The sequence below is a fragment of the Apium graveolens genome, chromosome 9 (genome assembly GCF_009905375.1).
Source record: "Apium graveolens cultivar Ventura chromosome 9, ASM990537v1, whole genome shotgun sequence".
NCBI lineage: Eukaryota > Viridiplantae > Streptophyta > Magnoliopsida > Apiales > Apiaceae > Apium > Apium graveolens.
Genome location: NC_133655.1, coordinates 276,446,171 through 276,470,851, shown reverse-complemented (window position 1 = coordinate 276,470,851; position 24,681 = coordinate 276,446,171). Strand labels below are relative to the sequence as shown.

General features: G+C 32.7%; 2 protein-coding genes across 3 annotated transcripts; both read left to right on the top strand.

Annotated features, from left to right (window-relative positions):
• Nucleotides 1-9,902: 9,902 nt before the first annotated feature.
• Nucleotides 9,903-13,428, top strand: LOC141686397 (uncharacterized). Its single transcript, XM_074491435.1, has 7 exons — nucleotides 9,903-9,944; nucleotides 10,392-11,019; nucleotides 12,075-12,259; nucleotides 12,825-12,905; nucleotides 12,984-13,025; nucleotides 13,129-13,173; nucleotides 13,342-13,428. The coding sequence occupies exons 1-7, from the start codon at nucleotides 9,903-9,905 to the stop codon at nucleotides 13,426-13,428; spliced, it is 1,110 nt and encodes a 369-aa protein (XP_074347536.1).
• On the top strand, nucleotides 12,719-17,541 carry LOC141684600 (uncharacterized). 2 transcript variants are annotated; one of them, XM_074489651.1, is made up of 10 exons: nucleotides 12,719-12,905; nucleotides 12,984-13,025; nucleotides 13,129-13,173; nucleotides 14,287-14,373; nucleotides 14,754-14,880; nucleotides 14,967-15,047; nucleotides 15,916-16,038; nucleotides 16,665-16,729; nucleotides 16,810-16,915; nucleotides 17,200-17,541. In XM_074489651.1, exons 5-10 carry the CDS (start codon nucleotides 14,820-14,822, stop codon nucleotides 17,298-17,300), a joined length of 537 nt encoding a protein of 178 aa, XP_074345752.1. In that variant the 5' UTR covers nucleotides 12,719-12,905; nucleotides 12,984-13,025; nucleotides 13,129-13,173; nucleotides 14,287-14,373; nucleotides 14,754-14,819; the 3' UTR covers nucleotides 17,301-17,541. The 2 variants fall into 2 exon arrangements, with proteins under 2 accessions (XP_074345752.1, XP_074345753.1); XM_074489652.1 differs by having other exon boundaries at nucleotides 13,116-13,173.
• The last annotated feature ends 7,140 nt before the right edge of the window (nucleotides 17,542-24,681 follow it).

The window sequence follows — 24,681 nt, the reverse complement described above, 5'->3', positions numbered from 1 at the left end:
CCAGATCATTTGGATTTTGTCTTCTTTCTTTTCAAGGCTATCTATGGGCTCAAACAGTCTCCAAGAAAATGGTATGACACTCTCTCTGAATTTCTTATTGAAAATAGCTTTATTAGAGGTGTCATAGACAAAACTCTCTTTTCTAAAAAAACATAAGAATGATACTATATTAGTCCAAGTCTATGTGGATGATATAATATTTGGGTCTACTAATGATAATCTCTGTAAGAGATTTGCTAAGTTAATGCACAGCAAGTTTGAAATGAGCATGATGGGAGAGCTGAAGTTCTTTCTTGGATTACAAGTAAATCAAAGGGTAGATGGAACATTTATTTGTCAATCCAAGTATCTCAAGGAACTCCTCAAAAAGTACAATCTAGAGGATTCTGCATCAGCAAGGACTCCATCAACTACAGCTGTCAAGCTTGGACCATGTAAAAACTCCATTAAGGTAGATGTCATAAGCTACAGATGTATGATTGGCTCGTTACTCTATCTTACTGCAAGTAGACCAGATATTATGTATGCTACATGCTTATGTGCAAGGTTCCAAGCGGATCCTAGAGATATTCATCTCGTTGCTGTTAAACGAATCTTAAGATATCTTAAGGGAACACCAAATCTAGGTATTTGGTACCCTAAAGAATCTGGTTTTAACCTTGTTGGATATACAGATTCAGATTACGCAGGAAGTGTTGTTGATAGGAAAAGCACCTCAGGAAGTTGTCAATTCCTAGGAAGCAGGCTAGTCTCATGGTACAGCAAGAAACAGCAAACAGTTTCCAACTCAACGGCCGAGGCTGAATATATTGCTGCTGGAAGCTGCTGTGCTCAGATCTTGTGGATTAGGAACCAGCTACGGGACTATGGCTCTGTATTGAACAAAATTCCTATTTTATGTGACAATACAAGTGCAATAGCCATCACCAACAACCCTGTGCAGCACTCGAGGACAAAGCACATTGACATCAGGTATCATTTTATTAGAGAGCACGTCATGAATGGTACTGTTGAACTATTCTTTGTTCCAACAGAAGAACAAATAGCAGATATTTTCACTAAACCACTTGATGAATCCACATTTACCAGATTAGTTGGTAAATTGGGCATGTTGAATAGTTTTAGTGATTAATTTAGTTAATATCTGAGATCTGTTCTTGAATGAATTTACAAATGAATTTTTCATAAATGAAAAATTCATTTGCAAATTTGTTTTATCATTCTATCATATTTCTTGCTTATTTCTATGGAATTTTTATTATCTTATCTGTTTTATTTACTCGACTTGTTAACTTCAAATATCTCAGAATATTTTATTTTCTCTAAAAATATTTTTCTATGAATTTTATTTGCTAAAATTCAACAGAAATCTATTTTTGAAATAAAAATAATTAATTCTGAAATATTGTCTTTGTTTTTGTAAATATTTTCTGAATTTTTACTATTAATATAAGACTTTACTTCAGTTTTCCATATTTGTTAATATATTCTGTAAATAATATATATAGTCTTTCTACTGGAATGACAATCGGCAAGACAATTAAAATTGTCTTGCTGAAAATCATTTCAGTACACATGTATATATAAATCTGTTAATACTTATTTTTTCTTATTCTAGAATGACAATCGGCAAGACAATTGAAATTGTCTTGCTGAAAGTCATTTTAGTAATAATGATTGGTTATTTTAAAATCAGATTAATTTTATAACTGGCAAGACAATCGGTATGACTATTGATTGTCATGCCAGTAATAAAATTAATATCAGAATTATATTGTTTTATTTTGTACTGGTATGACAATCGGTATGACTATCAGATTGTCATACCAGTTATTTATTTTTATTTGTTTTGTTTTATTTGTTTTTTTCTGTCTTTAAGCTGGTGTGACAATCGGTATGATAATTGGTATGACAATCCGATTGTCATACCAGTTATACTACTTAACATGTTTTTGTGTGTGTTTTTAGGTTCATCAGTTCATTTTCTTCAGTTTTTCAAAAAAAAAAATCAACAGTTTTTTTTCTCTCTTCTCTCTCTTCGATCAAAAATAATTTCAACTGTCTTTGATTCTCCTTTGCTCGAGTCTTTACTCAGCAATCTAAATCATCACTCCTGTGATATATACTTACATATATATACATACAGGAGTGCTGCCAAAATTTTTTCAAAATTTTTTTTAATCATTGTGTTTGTTGATTTTGGGTATTTTTGATTTAAATTTTAATTTCTGTTTTGTGTCTTTTGGCTTTTCAAATCTGCGTTTGTGAGTTAAGAATTTTAACGAGATACATTTCTGTCTAAATTTTTCGATTATAATTAATTTAATTCGAATTATTAAATTAATTTAATTAATTCGAATTTTCTTAATATTATTCTTAAAATTCTGAGAGTGTGTGTCTTATTATTATTTTAAATGGCTCTCAATTTCCAAATTGTCGCGCATAATCAGGTTGGTTATTTTAATCCGGAAAAATGTGATGTGGAAAAATTTAAGCCTTGTATTAGATTTTTAAATGACCATTCGATTGTTAGCTCTGCTATTAAATCAAATGTGATTTTAAATGTCGATCTGCTTAGACTGATTTGCACAACCTCTACTGTGGCCGATGATTCAAAATCTTTTGCATTCACCGTGGCAAACACACAGTATGTGGTTGATGAAACAGTAGTCAATCAGGCGTTAAATTTTCCATTGGACAATTTCTGTAATTTACCCTCTGAAAATGATATCACAAACTTTTTCCATGCTATTCACTATCAGGGGGTGATCAATTTAACCAAACTTTCAAAATCCAATTTGGTGTCTGAATGGGATATTTTCTTCGATACACTTTCTAAAGTGTTTGCCAACTGCACTAAATCCAACTTTCACAACATCACTTCCACTCTGCAGTATATTGGTCTTGCGGTTGTTTTCAATCAAAGGATCAATTTTGGCAAACTACTTTTTCCCATTCTCTTGAGACGTCTCACTACTGCTTTACGTGATTATTCTACAAATCGTAGGGTATCATGTTAATATGCTCGTTTTCTCATGCTTATAGCAGATCATCTTCTCACACCTGAGCACAAAGCCCTTTTTGCTAACTCCGCAGTAACCGAACCCCCTCCGGTAAGCAAAAAGATTTACACCCGCCAAGACACAACCTTCAAATTCATGCAAGTTCCAGTACTTGTATCTGCTTTCATGGCCACCTATATTCCTTTACCTATTTTCAATCTTCCCGGTCATGAACAGCAACCTCAACCTCCAGTGGTTCAAGCCACCCAGGCTCCTCCAACATCAGATGCTCTTCCATTACAGGTAGTAATTCCTCACTCTCACTCCATTCCTACTTCTGTTGAAAGACCCCCAGTGGTTGATAGGGCTGACCATGAAGTTGTAGAACCACAGCTTCAATCCCAGGTCATAGAGCCAAACACAGAGTCACATTCTATCTCAACCACTCCCCCTCTGTCTAAAATGTTATCCAGAAGATTAATAGGAAGTAGTGCATTATTAAATGTGAGTGAACCCTCAGCTCTGCCTCCTCCAAAGAAAAGAAGAACTTATACTGAGGCATCTGAAAGCCCATCCTTGTCCTCCCAACAGGACATGGACTTTGAAATGGCCAATGAACAGTTACTAGAGACATTCTCTCAACAGGATGAATCTATTGAAATTCGCCATAGGGTCATGGCATCTTGTACTGAGTCAAGCACAATTCCATTACTCACAATGGAACCATACATACCCACAGATGATACTCAGGACACAGAGCGAGGAGCGCACATAGAGTCTGTTACAGTGCCTGCCATAGTTACGGCAGAAGAGCAGTCACATGCTTCTGAGGGAAAATCTGACTCTCAGCCACCCTTAATAGAGTCATTTTCTCCCCTCCCAGATCAAACACCTCTGGCTCCCTCAAGGGATTCTCCACTCGCAGATTTATCTGGAGAAAGTGGAGGGCAACTCGGTCAATCTATCCCTGAAGCAATTCAGACATCTATTTCACATGAAATGATAGGTTTGACTGAGGATCGGGACTCACGAATTCCCATTGCACCACCACTGAACTCTCTTGAAGAGGCTAGGGTGATTTTAACTGCAGGTACAGAAGAACAGCAACAGGAAGACTCCTCACGAGCAATTATATTGAGAGAAACACAAGCACGTGAGGTGAGTGAACCAAACACGAGTGAAATTCAGGTGAGAGCACACACAGACACTGATACTGTAAACCTGTTAGCTCAAATTGTTGCTCTAAAAGAAGAACTTGCTAAAAGCCAAGCTGAAGCTCAAGCATTCAAAGCACAAGTGGTTGAACGATCTTCTTCTTCCACCTCTGTCAACAATCAGCTGGCACTCTTAAGGAATGATATCTCAGATCTCAAGAACACTGTCACACCAAAGCTCAATTCCATTAAGGAAACTCCAACTTTATCATCTGATGACATTTCTAACTTCTGCTCTCTACATACAAGGATGACTTCTCTTGAAGATTTGGTTGAAATGAATCATTCACTGGATTCCTCTAGATTTCTGAAGATAGAGACAGGTATGGAACATCTGAATGAAGGGATGAAGCACCTGTACTACATGATCAAAAATTCTCACTGTCCCAATGAAGAACAAAGGACTTACTTTGAAGGGCCGTCTGGTGGAGGCTCAGGCTCGGGAGGTGATGGAGGTCATGGAGGATCTGAGGGAAAATCAGTAGAGGATCCCTCAACTAAGGGGGAGAAGAAAGGGAGTAGTGGAAAGGGGAAAGAAAAAGATACCTCTGCTGGGGACAAAGGAAAGGCTGATGATGTCTATTACAGTGGAGAACATGATGACTTTGACATTTTTGACATTCCCACTGAACCAGTCTTGGAAGATAAAGATGGTTTATTTGAAGCTGAAGAGGAAAGTGATTTTGGAGATTGGGAAGAGGAAGCTACAGTGGATCCTATCTTTGAGAAAGAGTTTCAGCAGCAGCAGTCAGAGATGAAAAGAAAAGAAGCTGAACTCAAAAAGGTCTCCCAGATCATTGACAAGAGGAAAGACATACAAAGAACAGAAACTCTTCAAAAGCAACGTCTTCATGACATTAAGGCTCAAGAAAGGAGAAGATATGTCAGACTGAAGATTGGTGAAAAATGGGATGAAGCTAGGAGAGTACTTGATATGCCTCAGTTGAGCACTAACAATGATAGACAGTTCCTACATCTTCTTGACAAGCTGGAAATTTCAAATCCTAACAATGACATGTACATGAATGCTATCAAGACTGAAGTCTCAAGGATCACAGCTGCTTTTGATAGATCCCTAAATGAGATGAGCATTTTTGTATATTGTCAGAGTGAAGGATCTTTCAAGGTGTCACTTCATCTGTTTGAGAATCGTTCTTTGTCAGAGATTTGGGTTCTTCTCAACAAGGTAAAAAGAAGCTCAGAATTGAATGAAGTTCTTCGAGAAAGGCTTAAAGAGTTTGCCAGCAGGGCTAGTCCTCAAGTGGTCAACAATCCTCATCAGGTGAGATTCTTTAAGTCTGATTGTCTTCAAATCTGTCAGCTAGATGTACAATCTCTTAAAGACTACTCAGCTAAGCATCTGGTCTGGATGGAACATCATTTAAGAACTACTGGATACTCATCCATGTTGAAGACTCAACTGCTGATTTGATTCAAGCTTATTGTGAAAAGAATATTAAAAGGTACAATCAGATCAAGAATAAGCTGAAGTCAGTTGGAGTTCAACCAGTCAGACCAACAAGCTTCACTTCAGAAAAGGATCGTGTCTTTGACAAAGAGTTGCTTCAAGATTTAGAAGAAGGTGAAGTCAGAAGAGAAGACAACTGAAGTCAATTAGCTCAAAACTCAATGTAATATGATTAGAGCTTTATGAATCAAGATAGTCTAATGTAGTTATATGTTCAGGCTAGAGGAACATCTATCTTGTATTCACTTGTAAATTTCTTTTGGAATCTGGAAAATGTTAAATATAATCCAGAACTTTTCTGCTATTTACTTTGCATTACTGTTTATATCTTTTTCTTATTTGTTAGTTGAGTTATCCTCTAGGTATTTGTTGTTATTGTCTAACAAGCAAATAGGGGGAGATTGAAAGGCATATGGCATAGCCTATTTGTATATTCGAGGATTTAACTCAACTCAAATAAGAATGTAATAAGTAAATAGTGGATCTATCGTCAGAGAGATCTCATATAGTAACATCTGTCAAAGGGTTAAGAAACATTATTCATCTACAGACTTGAAGACTTAATTCACTGGAAGAAGCTCAAGAAATTGATCAAGCCTCAGTGATATAAATCAGGATTGTGGATTTAATCAAGTGACAGAGATCTCGTCAGGGTATCAATTAATTACAAGGATTTAGTCTGAAGAAAATCAAGAGTATCAAGGTCAAGACTTGAAGAAACGTCACGGAAGTTAGTCACTCATGAACCAGACAGTACATCGAGTGTCAACATTGAAGTGGTGGAATTGATTCATACTTGACAGTAATTTTCAGAAGATTTTCAGAAAAATGGTTGCTGCTCAAGATTAATATTAATTCTCTATTAATTAATTAAGTCATATAATTTAATTAAGAAAATAAATTATATCTGCAAAGATTAATTTATTGATTAATTGAATTAATTGATTAATTAATTCAGAATTAATATTAAGGATTTTCAGAATTGTTATTAGATTAAAATCTATTAATAATTCAGTAAGACAATTTGATTTGAACTACTATGACAATCGGTATGATAATTGATAGTCATACCGAAAGTCTTGCTAGTTCATTCTGATTGTCTTGCTAACTATTGGGATTGTCTTGCTAGTTCAAAAGGATAGTCTCACCGAAAGTCCTACCAGTTCAAATGGATTGTCATGCCAGTTCATTTGATTGTCTTGCCGAAAGTCTTGTTGATTCAACTGGATTGTTTTGTTTACTTAAACAACAAAACACAGCAGAAGTTATTCATGCAATTATTCAACATACAGAACACACAAGTCAAGAGAAAAAGAAGCAGAAAACAAAGGCAAAACATTTTCATTTTTCATCTGCTTTCTTCAAGATTAAATTTCTAGATTGTAAAGTTAAATTCAATCAACTAGAAATCTTTATCTTGTTCTTGTGTATCAATCTAGCGGATTAAAATCCCTAGAACTTAATCTCAAATCGCATTTAGCATTTGATCTTTTAATTGCAAAAATAGAAAAAGTTCATGTCGAATTTATTCTAGATTTGTAATAATTGATTTGAGATTAATCCCTTGTAACCGATACCGTAGTTGTAACACCTTTCAAGTTTAATAAAAGTTTTATTTAACTTGAATTTTGTTTCACTTTTTTATTCCGCATTTTATTCGCTTAAACGGTATTGTTTGCATTCAACCCCCCTTCTACAAACAAATTGGGACCTAACAAGGATCGTTAATAAAACGAATATGAGAAATGTATCATATTTTTGAGTCAGATATAAGCCAAGATACCGGATAGTCCGGATCAATTTACAGCCCTAACTAAACACTAGTGAGAAGAACTGGCCAAACTACTAGTTGACTGCTAAACTAACAAACTGAATACATTTATTTTTTTCTAATAAATTTTTCATATCACTAAAATATATAGATCTTGGCATCCGTATGGTTGGACCATTCATAAATACTTTTTAAAAAATTGAAACATGGATATGGGACTAAATACTAGTTAGAAATAATATTCAAACAATTGGTTGATTGTTAAAATAACAAACAAAATAAATTTATTTTTTTCTAAATCAAACTTCGAACATTTTTGTTGCTTCGTTTTCTAAACGATTTTATTATTTATAAATCTTTTCTTTTCCTAGTTTCCTTTCACTATAAAATGAATCTCCACTTTTGAAATTATATTTTATCAAAAAGTTTTGATATTATATTTTTTTCGTAATAATTATAATTTATCTAAATGTAAGAGAAACACGAGAATGTAAGTATAATCAACTAAATTTTTGAATTTCACTACTAAAATAATACATCTATAGGTCTTTAGAGTTTGTTCAACAAAAATGTGAAAAAGATCAACAAAAAACACGAAAATACACATTTTTCTTTGTTTTCAGTCATTACCAACCAATACTGGTAGGGATTGAACGTTTTGTTTTATAGATTTATTATAAAAAATATATAAGCTTAATTTTAAAAAATCCAATATTTTACATACATGTAAAAAATTAATATGTCTAATCATCCGTACGGTTGGAATACTGGAAAAAAATTAAAATGTATAACCCCTAAACAATCCATAATTTTTTTGTATAAAACCTAACTCAAACTTCGAACATTTTCGCTCCTTCTTTTTCTAAACGATTTTATTGTTTATAAATCTTTTCTTTTCCAATTTTTTTCCTAGTTTCCTTTCGCTATAAAATGACTTTTCACTTTTGAAATTATATTTTATTGAAATGTTTCAATATTTTACATTTTTTTCGTAATTATTATAAGTTATCTAAATGTAAGAGAAACACGAGAATGTAAGTATAATCAACTATTTTCTTGAATTTCACTACTAAAATGAATACATCTTTAGGTCTTTGGAGTTTTTTCAACAAAAATGTGACAAACGATCAACAAAAAGTACAAAATACACATTTTTCTTTGTTTTTGGTCATTGCCTACCAAAACTGGTAGGAATTGAACGTTTTGTTTTAACAAAGTTCACTATAACTACAATAAATAACAATGGATAAATTGAATAAAGAACTTACAATGAGATTAATAGCTTTCAAATGATGAGATTGATGAAAAAACTTCTTCTTTTTCTTCTTGCTCTTCCTTATCTTTATTTTCTTCTTCTTTATTTTATTTTATCATATCTTCTATACATTAACACCACACAATATAAAAGTAAAAAGTGGTGGGTCCATTTTTAAATCTGGACATTTTTCCCCACCAAATTTGGTAGGAAACACCTTTGAGCTGGCGGACCTCTTTTCCTACCAATATCAGTACGAAAAAACCTTGAATTATTAAAAATGTGTCAATGTCGAAAAAATAATATTTATTTTGGATTATACGTGAAATGCTGATATGGAGGGTGGGGTCATATCCATATAAGGATTTCATCATTTCCTACCAATATAGGTAGGTTTTAATTTCTTACCAAATCTGGTAGGAAATATCTCTAAAATGATTAATTTTAAAATAAAGTTTAATTGATTTAAAAAGTTGAGAGCTGATGACATGGATGGTGGGGCCTTTTCGGTATCATTTTTCGACCAAAAGCTACAATATTGGTAGGAACTGACCTTCCTACTAATATTAGTGGATTTTGGTGCTTGTGTGTACAAGATCTGGCCCCCACCACCGGAAGCAATTCCTACCATAATTCGCTGGTAAGAATATTTTGATTGGAAACAATCTTTTTTCTTGTTGTGAAAAACTATTTCAAATAAAAATTTAGGGAGGCAAATTTTTGTATTCAATTTTGTAAATAAATCTTTTCTTTTACATCTTCCTTTTAAAATAACAAACGATTACCAAACCTAAGGTTAATAAACAGTAAAATTGGGTTTGGATGGGCGGGTATGAGTCAGTTTGGCCGAGTTCTAATGCCGCTGCATCAAAAATGACTTTGCTAGTGTAATCTCATACTATTGTATCGTGAACTATACTTGTCAAGAACCATCAATTTTTTTAAAATTTTAATAGTACCGTACGCCTGTTTTAAGTGGAGGTACTAAATAGGCAAAGAGGTAAAGACAAAGGGTTTAATGGCGGATTGAACAATAAAAATAACAAGAAAAAGTTGCAACAAAGGGTGAAGGACATTTTAAAGAAGCAAAAAGTTTGTTTAGTGTTTGTATTTTGTAAGCCAATGCCGACTCTTATTTTTCATCTCGAATCTTCTTGGCCTTCTCTATTCTGCCTTCCCTTAATCTCCTAGCATGGAATCATCAGCCTCCATTTCATTGCCTCCTCCCCCTCAGGTACTACTGATCCCTTCTCTTCTGTTTTCTCTTGTTATGACTGTATTCTTTACATGCATGCATGCGTGCCCATATTCGTGTTTGGTTTATTGCTATGTAACTACGGAACTAGTTTTAATAAATCGGATTGTTAAATTGGATGACCAGTAACTTGTGTGGTGATCATGGAGTCACATAAGTAAGTTCCCATGTTATGTTATAGCCAAAACATATAAATTATGAGTTTTGTGGCGGTTTAGTATTTTTATGTCAAATTTGGCACCTTCAGACTATGTACATTTTCCGGGACTATCTGCAATTCTCTTTTCTTTTTGTGCGTCTGTGGATTAGAAAAAGTAGATGGAATGGTCTACAGACTACAAAGATTAACCAATATTAACATATGTCTTTGGGCTACAAACTCTATCCATGTTATCGGTGTATGAATCAAACTTTTTTTTTGTGCAGGAACGATATATTCGAGCCCGTGATCACCCACTTTTCGACGGGATGAGAAAAAGCAATGCAAACCGAGGCACTATCTTCAATTTTCTAGCAAGAAATAGTAGACAGAGCATTTCACAGTCGGTATCAGAAATTAGTGAAAGTAAATCCAAAAAAAATCATACTGATGTTTCTGAAAGTGCTGCTTCTGGTCCGCTCAAAGATTCACTATCAGATATTATATTGGAACCTTATGGACGGTCTTCATCTTTGAGATGGTCGAAGGATTCCAAAACAACTTCTGCATCTGGAAAAATTCAGTCAGAATTAAGTATTGACCTCGAGGAAGAAGACGTGTTTGGAAATTCTAGTCCAGGGGCCTTTAATGATGAGTCTTACACTCAAACGAGCATTGCATCACCTAGGACTGAAAGATCATTTAGCATGAATTTTGAAAGCACACAACTCTCTAAAATCCCATTACCTCCATCTGCAGCATCTTTCTATATTGGACATTCACCCCAAGTGGAAGTTGTGGAATCGTGCAAAGGCATTCAATTGCTAAATATTTATTTGAAAGCTTGCAAGGATGATGTCAATGCTGGTGTACCTGGAAAATTCTTGCATGCTGTACTTGGACAGGATGCATCTGGTAATACAAATTCACAATTTTTTAATGAAAATTCAGTATGGTTTCTCTCTATGTGTGTTTCTTGCATCTCTGTTTGTCACTCACTAATTCCATTTTACTTCAGTTCTTCACTTAAACATGCAGCTATTTGAGTAAAAACAATTTCCTCCACTTGCAGTTGGTTTAGGTTTGAGATTGTGTTTGTACCTCAATTTCTACCTTTTATAAAAAAAAATCCAGCAAATTACCTACTTCTCTATATTTATTTCTCAAGAATAAAATTATGACCAGACCGTATAGAAAAATTAAGTGTGTTTAGTTTATCTTTTAGGTTCCATTCGTAGAATTAAAAAGTTGTGACACTATGTTTAGGAACCTTAATGTGCTCACATCATGTAGAGTTTGGAGTTTCCTTCAGTCAAGGAATTCATTTCGTTTATTAATTTCCTTCACATAGAAATAATCTGTCTCCGTACTCATCTTGTGCTCTCTTAGCTTAGTTCGAAAATAGAATTAGCTTGCTTTTAACTTGCTTTTTTTTTGGATTGCTAACATTTCTAGCTAATATAGAATAAAGTTTACAAAATGTTCAATCCAGTGCATAATATGCTTATAGAACTAATTATCCATCTATATATATTAGTATAGTTATGCATTGGAGTGGTGTTCTGCTGTGTTTGTAAATATGGTTCTATATTTTAGCTATAGAAACAAGAAAAGCTATGCATTTAACTTGCTCTTAAGTTCTCCTGAAAGAAGTGATATTGTTATCTTTTAAATGTGCATTCTGAAGCTGCGTGATTTGTTGAAAAATTTAAATGTCAAATATGTTCTAAGCAAATTTTCTGAAATAGAAGTCTGGGAAATGATAAACGATGGTCTTTTATGTGGCTACAACTTTATTGACAAGCGAAAGCTCTACTACAACCATAAAACCCAGTCCCAGCTCTATATATGTTATTTCTTGATAAAAAGAATTATAATAAATTGAATTAATATGTATCTTTTAATTCGTTTAGAAGATGTGAAATAGTTACCCAGTAAATTCCCTAAAGGTCACTGCAATATTTATGCAGATGTTGGATCAGTTGTTTCAACTATCATGTATTCCTTCTACTTGCATTCATCACTTAAGAGCGACCTATTCTGCACTGTTCCTGTTATCAACATGAAAAGATCAGACTTGAACTCTCATGCTGAGTTGAAATGGCTACTTGATACTTGTAATGTGGATCATTCACTGTTGATATTTATTGATGAGGTATGTTATGCTGACTTCAGAAAACTCTACATGATTTTTTTTTGTCTTCTAATTCTTTTTCCTGATACGAATGTGGTCAAAGAACGGTACAGTTTTAAAAAAAAATTAATCAGGTGGTCAAATAGTAAAAGAAAGTAGAACTGTTGCATTCTTCTGAAAATACAACATAACTACAGCACATCAAAACGGTGAAGAAAATTTGTCAAGAATTTATTTCTTTATCACAAGGGATACATTCTAAAGCTTTCGTCACTGGTGTAGAATTTTTAATGATTACATTGAAATTCTTACTACAAATGAACTTTCAGTCTAAACTTTGATAATGTTACATCCGTTGTTAAATTTGTCCATTTAACCACATAATAAAGGCAGAATTGTTGTTTTCTGCCCCACATCACTTTGTCATCTTATGCAGTGAAATAGGCTTATCTAAATCCATTCTGTAGGTTTGTAAAATTTCATAAATAGGACCCTTTAATTTTACAAATTAAATTCTTATCATGCCTACAAATCCATAACACCTTCGTCCTAGTAATACATTTATTTTTGTTGAAATACAAAGCAGATTGACCTCTCTTATTATGACCTATTTGGGAGCCTCAAACTAGTTTTCCTGAATGGAGACAATCTTCCAGAAAAACAAGAGGTGAGATCTTAATTCTGTATTGCTTGCTTGCCACTTGACTCACTTGTAATAGTTGCTTCTTGTGAATTCTTTGAACAGGCATTAAAAGGTGCCCTAGTAGAAATTTTCAATTGCACAAAGGTATATGTGGCAACAGTTGATGCATTCATCTTACTATAATCTACTCCAAGCATTATCTTAATTACTGAGTGATTATGTATTGATTTTCAGCTTTATTTTACAGGGTGATTCGGCATACCGCTGGGTTGATAATGTCACCGTTGGAGAGGTATTGTACTTTTAGTTTGGTACTACTCTGGTTTTCCATGTTTTTCACTCGCGTGTTGAACATTAGTGGTCATAGAAGAAACCAGCACTAAGGGCTAATAATTACTGCCATTGCTAATTTTTCTGAAGCATATATTGAATGTAATGTCTTCTATTTACCAAAAACTAGAGCCTAGAGGAGATTGTGCATTCTTGCTTGTGGTCACATCTAGGTCTAAATGTTATTCTAGCACTGCAGCAGCGTGAAAGGCTGTAGATAAATAACAATTCAAATAAATTGCAGCCTGCAGTCTTTCATTATATAATTTTAGCTGGAATTTCTAATATCCTAACTATGCCTTACTAAGATTTCAAACAAAACCTTTTCCGCAAAATGGTGTCAACCTTAATTTCTTACAACTATCACCATGTGAGTTTGACATTTTAGTTTTCCATGTTATGTTTTATAGAACAATAAAATATTTATTGATACAACTGGAAAGGTTGTAATGAATTTCTCAGTATAGATTAGTCGTTTTTCTATTAAGCACTACGCTTCTATTCTTGCAGAGCTATAAATTGGGCGCTTCTTTACTGATCTGTATTATAAATATAAGCACAGATGTATGTGTCATTATATCGTAAAAGTTATTTGATCATCCACTTTACTGTGAATGATAGCATGATTTCCTTGAAATTGTCTACTCCAAAAATTTTGATCCCCCACATTCATGTTTATAGTTAAAATTTAATATATTTTGAATACTATGAAGCTGAGGCCATGTATATAAGCACCTCTTTTCAGATGATTAGTTACAGAAGGGTATTTACAGGAAAGTACCAATGCATGATTTACCATCTCTACACTTTTGCCTACGTCTAGTACAAAATTCTTATCTGTAAAAGTCAAAGGCCTTCATGCATGGCTTTCAGCATGATACTTCATTGTTAACTCCATTACATTTTCTCCTGTATTCATCCTTCCATATTAGCTCTATTTAAGGTCCTTATATTATTCTTATTCCAAGACCCTTTCCACGTTAAATTTTGTCCATTTTTTCTTAAAATAATTGGTTATATCCACATTAAGGGTGCTTCTCCGGTGTCTTATTAACATGCTAATATTCTGTTGCAGGACTGCTCATGCTGTACAGTGATTACTGAAAAATTAGCACAGGACTCACCTGAGATATTGGCTGGGAGGGGATTCAGTAGGCTGCTGGTATTACTACTTCTATATACTGTTTGGTTAAGAACATGTACATGCTTATTCTTATAAGTAAGAACTAGGAGTATGGGGCCTGAAGCTCTACTCCTGTTATGTATATAAGTAGTAGATTAAACTGGCATCTCAGCTGTATAAGCCACTTTTCAGACTATGTGCACATATATGAACCTTTTATATGCATATCTTCTCTACTTTATTCCTTTTAATCTTTACCATTTCACAAATTTCCTTGTCTTGCCTTTGACTGACTAAATAACATAGAATTGTCGGAATTGAGATATAGTACCAATGCACATATTCACTTTCCACTCATATCCTCCCTAGATTAATTATCATGTCTTGTTAAGTAATTTATTAAAGATCTAAGCATGCAGCTTGCAGGCATTCTCTTGGATACCCGAAATTTGTCAAGCCCTCGTTGTACTGACAAAGATAAGTACATGGCAACCTTACTAATTAATGGAGCTGGACGATTTGGATGCACTGGTCTGCATCAGATCTGTATGCTCCTCAGCTTCAAAATTCTCCCTGTATTTGCTAAATTTTTCCAAATATTCACATCTGAAGTTATCATCTTTGTTCCACAGTGAAGTATAAAATGTATGATGTATCTGACCTCAAAGTAGGACACATCTTACGCAAAGATTTCAAAAAGTGGACAAGGATAGGTAAGACTATGATAATTATCTGTTCTTATATCTTACACGTAAACCATAGAAGATTTAGATGAATTTTAGGCATATCTGCGAAAAAAATAATTTAATCTTGCAAGTCTGATTATATCATACTATGCAATATATTCATATATGTTCGGAAATGTATTCCAACTCATAATGAGTATAATGAAGAAATTAAATATACAAAAGAACTAAGTTATCTCTTCTAATCCTCTTCAATTAGTTTCTTTTTTTGTATAAATCGCTAGGGAGTGTAAATAACCCGGATCCAATAAGTAAGCCATTCAAACAGTCTGTTTATGAATTTCTTATGTTCCTGTGTGAATCAGGACCTATTAGATTGAGTCACTGTTACCATCTTGAATCATTTAATAACTGTTATTATCGGTGTATCTTTAGATTATTCTGGAAGGGCGACTTGTGGTGTACAAGACTGTGTTGTTAGCTGTTATTGGACTTGGATGGTTGAGTATATAAAGAGATCTATAGTAGAAAACCATATGGGAGTAACAAGATGGAGTATTTCTACTCCATAATGTACCTTGTTCCTGAGTGCCAAACGCTTATAGCTATAAAACTGCCCTGCTTTAGCTTAGGCTATTAGAACATGCATATGCTCTTGCAGTACACAAAACACTTTTGCGAAACTTAGCATAAGTAGAGCACATTCAGTTTTGATGCCTGACTCGACAAATAGTTACTGAAGTTTACTGATAGGAATCTTGTCTGGTTTTTATAGCCAGTTGTCTACTTGCCTCGCACTATCTCAAAGCATACATCTCCCTGCAAGATATATTGGTTATATGCTGCTGCGTTCTAGCCTGTTTAGGTAACCTAGCTTCAATTTTTTGTCACACAGGAAAATCCGACAGTGTTGCAGCAGAAATGTTATCATATGTAGGGTTGACTTCGGTTGGAATATCAATCACCCAACTTTTGGCACATGACGAAACTTCAGTACAAGAAATTATACATTTTCAACGTAAGTATCTACCTAGTTCAAATCTATTTATAGTTTCAGATATACATTGCTGATTAGATAATAGATGTCCATTCCTTCTCTTATTTGAAAGATGTCCATTTAGTTTTATACCGAGCTGATGTAATTTAACAACTGACTGGAGGTCATTTCCATATACTTTTGATTTATATTCTTCTGATGATATTCTCTGCCTCTCTGGAGCTCTAATAATCGCTACAAGCCTGTCATCTACTCTCCAGTGTTCTAGTAAATGGCCTATAAATCAACCATCAATTTTCCAATAATTTAGCCTCCATCTCCAAATACCAAATGTTTCAAATATTGTGCTTTCTAAGTTGTGTGTATACTTTCTTGTATCCTTTGCAATGGTTCTCAACTTCTCATTGTTCACAAAATGCTAGTACAGATGACATGAGACTATGGCAGGAAATAGTGGTTCTTATGGTCCAAACTGCAAGCCACCAGGATTTCTCTTGTTTTATCTGGCCTCTTTCATTTGTGCTTTTATTCAATAAATATATTACATTTACATCATAATCTGGTTGTATATGTGTCAATGTGTAAATTTTAGCAGATGTGATAAGCTTCTTCTTATTAAGTAACAAACGGTTGGATTTGATATGCAGAGGGGGAGAAACTTCGCCTATTTTTGATCGTTTCTGGCTATTATGATTCCGAGAAGAACTTCAAGGTAGGACTTGCTATTAATTATAATTATAAATATCGTAATGAACGTTGATCTCGCTGACTATGTCAATTCTTGTATTATAGAGAGAAATCCTAGTTTGTGCTGAATCCCCTGAACTTATGAGGAACCTACTTCAATTCTTCGACTCCAATGCCTCCCAGCTGCCACTTAAAGATTTGCAACAACCAGGTTTGGATATTTTTTATGGCTTAAGATTTTGTAATGCTGCTGTGTTGTACTTTGTGATCATTTTCGGAAACTATCTGTCGGATTTCATAAACTAAAGAACACATTGTTTCAGAAGGACAAACTGAACTGAAAAGTTCGATTAAATGCTGTGTATGAAGAGTCTATCAAATTTTATAACAACATATTTCGTAACAAGATAAAGATAGCTAGCTAATTAGTAGTATTAGATATTCTCAGTGCCTGCATAATCAAATTGTAAGTAAGCTACAATGGTCGTGTTACAGGTCTAGAAGGCGAGATGCGAGCATTTGGGATCGACAAGGTTACTTCAAGGAGAACCATCGAGCAGCTACTAGAAAAATTTGGTAAAATGGTGAAACGATGATGTTAAAATTCATCAACCAAGACAGGTCTCTATTTGGATCACTTTTGCAATAGGCTCTTGTCTCTTGAACAAAAATAAAAGCTTCTGATTCATGATATTCATGATATTCCAGGGGCTTGAAAATGAATGTCAGTAAACAGCATTGTACATTGATTTTTTCAAATCTTTGTGTATAACATTACAAATAGCTTTGTTACAAATAGCTAGGATAATTTTTTTTAATGGCTTGTACCGTAAACATCCCCGTATTTTTATGATTTTTTTAGTTAAATTATTTTTATAATATTGGTGAGTTATCATTAAATTTAATTTTAAAAAAATAGTTAAATTATTTTATAATATTAGTGAGTTATCATTAAAATTAATTGTGTGAATTTTTTTTATAATCAAAATATTATTTTAATACTAGTAGTTTTACAAAATAATTAGGATAAAAGAAGAGAAAGAAAAAAAGATTAGGGTTTGTGAAAAGAAGAGACTTGCTTTCTTTTTCTAAAAAAATGGGAGGTTATTTTTCTAAAAAATGGGAGAAGAGATAAATAGACGGGAGAGAAGAGGAAAGGATGAAAAAAGAAAGAAAAGTGAAGGGAGAAGACAAGAATAAAAGGTTAACAACAAATCTTAATGGGAGGTTAAAATTTTAGAGTTCAAGCAGATTAGCAAATCTAGTTGGATACGAAAAAATTTTGATTTTGAGGAATTAGGGTTCTCGTGATTGGGGTTTCGCAATTTGTTGGTTAAAATTCACAGTTACTAAACTCGAGGTACATATATCTTTATCACACTCTTTGTCTTTGTATCCTTACTCCAAATTTGTATGTGTACTTTTTTTAATTTAATTTTGCATATCTGAATTCTTGAAAATTTCGTATTTGCTTCGTTATTCATCTTATTTTAGCAATTTTATTATCGTTGAAAAGATAATTTGATTATCTTTGTTTTTCGTTCTTTAAATTTTTTGAAATTCGGCTTATAAGTATGTCAAAATCTGCATTTTGTGTAATATGGTGGGTTAATCTCTGCTTGTCCGTTCTAACTTAGTAAATTCATAGTAAATTGAAAATTTGTTCAAATATCATGAAAAATACCATTCTGAAAAACTCTTTTCGATATCTAAATTTTGTGTTCATATATTGCTGCTAAATTATGTGATGTTGATGTCTTAAACATCAAAATACTAATCTAATAAGGGGCTGATTTTATTCTGCAGTCCGTAATTCTTTAAATTCTGAATTCGTTTTTTCTTCGTATTTGACGAGTCTTACCATTCTGAAAAGGTCTTGGAATTGTCTACGATTTGTGTTTCATACTTTTTTATTAGAATTCATCTTTATAGAGTAAATTGGCATTCTTTGGGAACTGATCAAATTTGACCTTATTAGTAATTAGCAATTAATGTACGATTTTTGGTTTGTGTTATTGGATTAATATGTTTTCAGATTATTTTGATTTATTTGTATATGATTTGGGAGATGTAAGGTATTTGGGTGTGTGACCTTTGAGTATGTGTTTTGAGTTGTTTATAATATATGTATGATTTGGGAGTTTGTAAGATATCTATCGCGAGTAAATAATCTCGTGTTTGACATCTCTTATGCGGTGTACTTAAATTGTATGGGCATGTCTCCGAAGTTGTGGGACACGTATAATCATGACTAGTGTGTTTATGATTTGGCCTTTTGGGTAACATGCGTTTATTTTCGTGTAAACCCTTGTAATATATTTGGTAACATTTTTTTGTATTGTGCAAACCCCTGTAAGTTTTGATGACTACATATTTCTGAAAATCCGAAAATGTAGGACTTCCTGTAAGTGTAAAATTATCTTCCATCTTCGTATATGAGTTATTTTGTGTATTATTGTAAGAATATTTGTAAGATTAGTTAGTAAGTTATCTTGAGTATCATTTGTAATTGTATGATTATGTGTCAGATTATGATTACAGTTTATCAGTTATGCTTTAGATTATATTATTTGTGATTATTATGTGCAAGTGCCAAAAATATTTGTAAGAGTTTGATAAATTTTGGGTGGGAAGCGTTTATTTTGTTTTGTGAATTGAGTTGAATATCCTTTTTTATATTGTCTCATTTAACTATTATTTTTGTTCTACATTTAGATATTCAGTTGTATTCTTGGACTCATAATTTTAATTTTTGTTCAGTTATTCAATATTTTATATCCGTATATGAGCATTTCGCTCACTGTCCTTTATTTTCTTTGTTTTTCCCGGAAGGTATTCTTACTGAGGTTGGCTACTTTATGAAAAGAGTGCCACGTGTGGATAGAGAAGTTTGGTTTATTCTTAGATTTTTATTAGAGTTTGTTGGTGTAGTTGTAATTTAGTTATTTTTTATGCAAGGATTGTAAGTTTACGAATTATGGGAAGTAGTAAAGTTTTGTTGGAATTTATTGGAGTTTGAATTTAAATATTATTTTGAGGCACCCTATTTGTTAGGTAGACAATAATTAATATTTAAATTTAAAATTTATATTTAAGATTGGCTTAAATTAATATTTTGTTGAGTTAAAATCTTAAAAGTCAGAAACTTTGACTTTGGTGATTATACGTGCAAAAAATCATTTTAACATCATCGTGGTTTATAAATTTGCCTAATATATAAGGTGACAGGGTTGGGTAGTATAATTTTATGTTTTTCTTTGTGTGAACTAAATTAGAGGGAAATAAATAGAATTTCAGTCATATTTTAGTTGGTTGTCTACATTCTTCTTTCTTATTTCGATTCCCAACAATCAAAATTAAAATTGTGGGCTTTCATTTTTGAAAAATCTTTTTTTTATCAAATTTGGTTTTTCAAAATTTATGTCCAAGTTAATTAGTACTTACTTTCTTTCCTAAATATTTTGTCTAGTCTTCTTTGTTTTTTATTGATTTCATTTAGCACTTCATTTCATTCAGTTTTGAAGTAATCAAGTACAGAGTTGACCAAAATAATTAAGTTTGAATTTAATTCAAAATGATTAATATCAATTGAATATGTTTAACTGAACTGTGTTAAAATATCTTATAATTTAAATTTAGCTAATACTAAATGAGTACTTCAGTTTTCAATACTAACGATTTTAACAATTTCATATTCTCTTTAGAAATATTCACTTTAATAAACAATGCTTTAAGAAATGTTATCACTATTTATTTCCAACATGTTATCACTATTTGTTTCTAATGATTTCAACACTCCCATATTCTCTTTAGGAGTATTCACTATAACAAATAATGATTTAAGACATGTTATCACTATTTGTTTATGTTAACATTAGAGTTTGTCATGTAAAATTTGCTTTCAAATATATCATACAAATACATCACTTAAATGTTGTGATCATTAATAATAATAATCTTAGACACATAAATATTTCATAGGTTTCTAACTATTTAACAAGAGTTAAAAACACAAAAGGAGCATAGTCGTTTAATATAGTTTTGATTTTGTGTAAAGGTTGGTCCAAGTTGGTGAGGTATTGGAGCAAACTTAATCAATTAGTAACATTTAATAATTTATGATATTTTTGTTAATAAAGTGATGAGATTAACATGTTATAAATTTACAATATATAGTGATGAAAATAACTGTGCATTGCACGGGTTATATACCAGTATATTTTAAAAGGAGAAAAATGATTGTTGTTGGGAAAACGAAGAAAGCAAATGTTAGGATTCCTAACTTTCAAATTACACATGAAAACAGGCTATATAAGCATAACTGAGTTGTTCGCAAAAGGAGCATAGTCGTTTAATATAGTTTTGATTTTGTGTAAAGGTTGGTCCAAGTTGGTGAGATTATTTGCTAAGTTTCACAATTATTTGTCATTTTCAAAACTGAAATTCACGATTTTGATATTATATATTAACTCGGTCGTTGCTATTCATAACGACTTTTATACAAACGTTGAAGTTCGACATGTTATTAAACGATTACATTCCAGCTACAGCCCTGAATGAGTATTTGGCCCATATGGGAAAATACTCTACACCCAAACATGTACAATAATTGTTTCATAATTCTCATAAATGTTCATTTTTTTTTTGCTAAATATAAATGTTCATTTTAATACAATTATATTATTTTTAACTATATATAATCCTATTTTTTATTTTTTACTGAAATATATTTCACTTTTTTTAACGATGTTGCACATTATGAGTATTATTTATGCATAATATGCACTGGTATATGTATTTGACGTTCTAGTAAACATGAAACATAGTTAGAATTCTGTAAATAATTAGCAGTTTAAAAATTATGTACTTCAAATATTGATTCGTAAAATACTTAACTCAGACATAATACGAAATAATAACTCAAAAAATAGTTTTCTAATTTCTTTCACATGATAACAACAACAACAATAATAATAATAATAATATTGGACCTTATCAAACACACGCTATATTAATATCAAATGATAGACCTAATAATTTTATATGTAACATGTCGAACTTCAACGTTTGTATAAAAGTCGTTATGAATAGCAACGACCGAGTTAATATATAATATCAAAATCGTGAATTTCAGTTTTGAAAATGACAAATAATTGTGAAATTACATTTTTCTTACAAGTTGAACACATTCAGGCAAATTCCATTTCTCTCAAGAGGTTCGAACGACAAAGATAACGAGGACCATTATCTTGGGTAATTTGAATTTTCTAACTCACATCTACTTGATATTTGGGGGCTGGGTTAGGTCGATTTTGACCATTTTGGAGATCCAACCCATTTAGTTCGAGTTAGTAAATATCAACTCTTTAATATCAAAAAATTTACAACCAACGCTATTATTTTATTATTTGTGTGATGGGTTGAATGGGTTGAAAATGAAAAACATAATGTCAAAATCATATATAACAAATTAACATCGACTGTAAAATTAAAAAAAAAAAATTAAAAGCAGGAATTAAGTTTGAATATATCAAACTATATAACAAGCACTTTAATTGCCATTCTCATCAAAATACAAATAAAACTTAAGTCCTGGAAAATAAAGTTATTAACAAGGTTGCATAGTAAGGTCAAATTGTTACATGTACATAAATGTACACCAAATCATTTAAAAACAACACTTTTAAAAATAACAAGGACTGTTATTTACATATTATACTATTGACGGATGAATTTGTTAGCAACAAAATTCAAGGTACGTCCTCGAAAACAAGATCTGTGACGGTGGTTATTTGCTGAAATCAAGCAAAGTGTGGTGTTTTTATTTAATGATGGCTGAGATTGCTTAAGGTCGGTGGTGGTACTTTTGTGCACTCAACTTCCGACCCCTTATAATTTGTATACGTATCCCTATTTATAGGTAATCAAGCCTACGTAGTTCTGCGAGAACAAGAAAGTTAATGGGCTTAGATTTCTCATCCCGAGGGCCAGTAGAAAATCTACTGGAAACCGTCTTCTACTAATTTTTGGAATGTCCGCCCATAAGGTCTAACCACAAAGGCCCAAGGCTCGTCCACGGTTTCGAGATTTCGCGGATAATGCATCTTCCTGACTGATGATAACCTTCTGCTACCAGCTGGTTCTCTAGTTCGTGAACGCAAATATAGCCATGGTTTACCCCCAAATGTTGGACGCATCCTTATCCCCCAAATGAGGAGTCCCCACTAGATTACAAGATAAGTGATCATAAACTTTTAGGTGCAGCATGTAGGATATTTCGAAATCTCCCAACAAGGACCCCCATTGACTACAAAGATAGAGCTCCCAAAACATATACCAAAATTTACCCCACATCCCCAATGAGGACACCCATTGACTACGGGAGGAGGTCTTCCGTCCAAGCATACCCCTGGAGGCCTTTGACCATGGATACCACATTCCAGTGATTGCATTACAGGAAGGAGTTCTTCAATAGAGTACCTACAAAATATATGTTAATAATAATCATCCATCGTCCTCCTTAAGCATTCGAAGAATCTATCCAAATAGTTTGGAAGATTTCCATTATGGCCAAGTAGAACTTTAGGGCGCGCCCTAACCTTTCTATAGTTTGGAGTGCCCTTAGTCATCACCTTTAGAGCTCTTGTCTTGTCATCTTACATATAGGGCGCGCCCTAACTTCCCGGGAAGTTAGGTTTCCCTTGGTTCATTATATATTAGGCGCGCCCTCTTTGGGATAAGGGCAAGCCCTAACTTAACTTGGCATAACATATACAACAATTTGTCAAAAAAGCAACTTATAAAGTGTTGTATAAATGATAAGTAAAATTATACTTATAAATTATTTAGGTTTTTGGATAATTTATCTTATAAGTTGATAAGGTTGTTTGGTAAATTATAACTCATAAGTTATATTTTTTTTGAAATAAAATTAAAATGAAAATTACAAATTACATGAATTAATAATTTTAATACATGACTATAAAGAAAAACATAAAATTTAAAAATAAGAACTATGACCACAGAATATAATTATATAAGTTAAAATAAAATTATACGTACTATTAAATCGATCTAAAAAACAAAAATAAATATAACGAGATGGATTTAGTTTGGTCGGGATAACAGTCTCGAGTTAAAACAAAATAATATATGTTATTCACCCGTGCTAAAAAGATTATACGATTGGAACGGACTATACAATTAAAACTGTTAGATATATTTGAGATGTCATGTCTAATCTGATTTGTGTTTAATTTTCAGAACTTAACAACAGGACTTATCAGGACTTACTGAAATCAGAACTTACCGAAGTCAGAACTTAATATCAGAACTTAAGGCGTCAGAAGATATATATCAGGACTTAAGTGCGGGAAGACTTCAGATAAGGAATGTGGCTGATTTACAGGAGAAGATCTGGACTAAAACAAAAGAAGATATGCATGAAGAGTTAGAGGACTAGAAGACTTGTAGAAGATATCTGATTGATATATTTTAGGAGACAGAATTATATTCTATATCAATTAGAAGATATCTTGTAACTGTGTACTATATAAACACAGCTTAGGGTTTACACTATATGTGTTATCATTATCGAGAAGATTACAGATTGTAACCTAGCAGCTCTTAGTGATATTGTTCATCACTGAGAGAGAACAACAGTTCTATTGTAACAAAGTTTATTTGAATATACTTGATCTTTGTTACATACTTGTGTTGAAATCGATTTGATTGTATAAATACTATATTCAACCCCCTTCTATAGTGTTGTGTGACCTAACAAGTGGTATCAGAGCTTATCTGTTAACACACATACAGTAAAGATCCAAACAATCAATCATGTCTGAAGAAACACAAACTCCAACTAAGCCCGCCAAAACTCAAGAAACTCAAAACACTTAAACCCACAGTCGATATGAGACTATTGGGGTTCCCATACTGAGAGCATCTGAGTATCCTATATGGAAAGTGAAGATG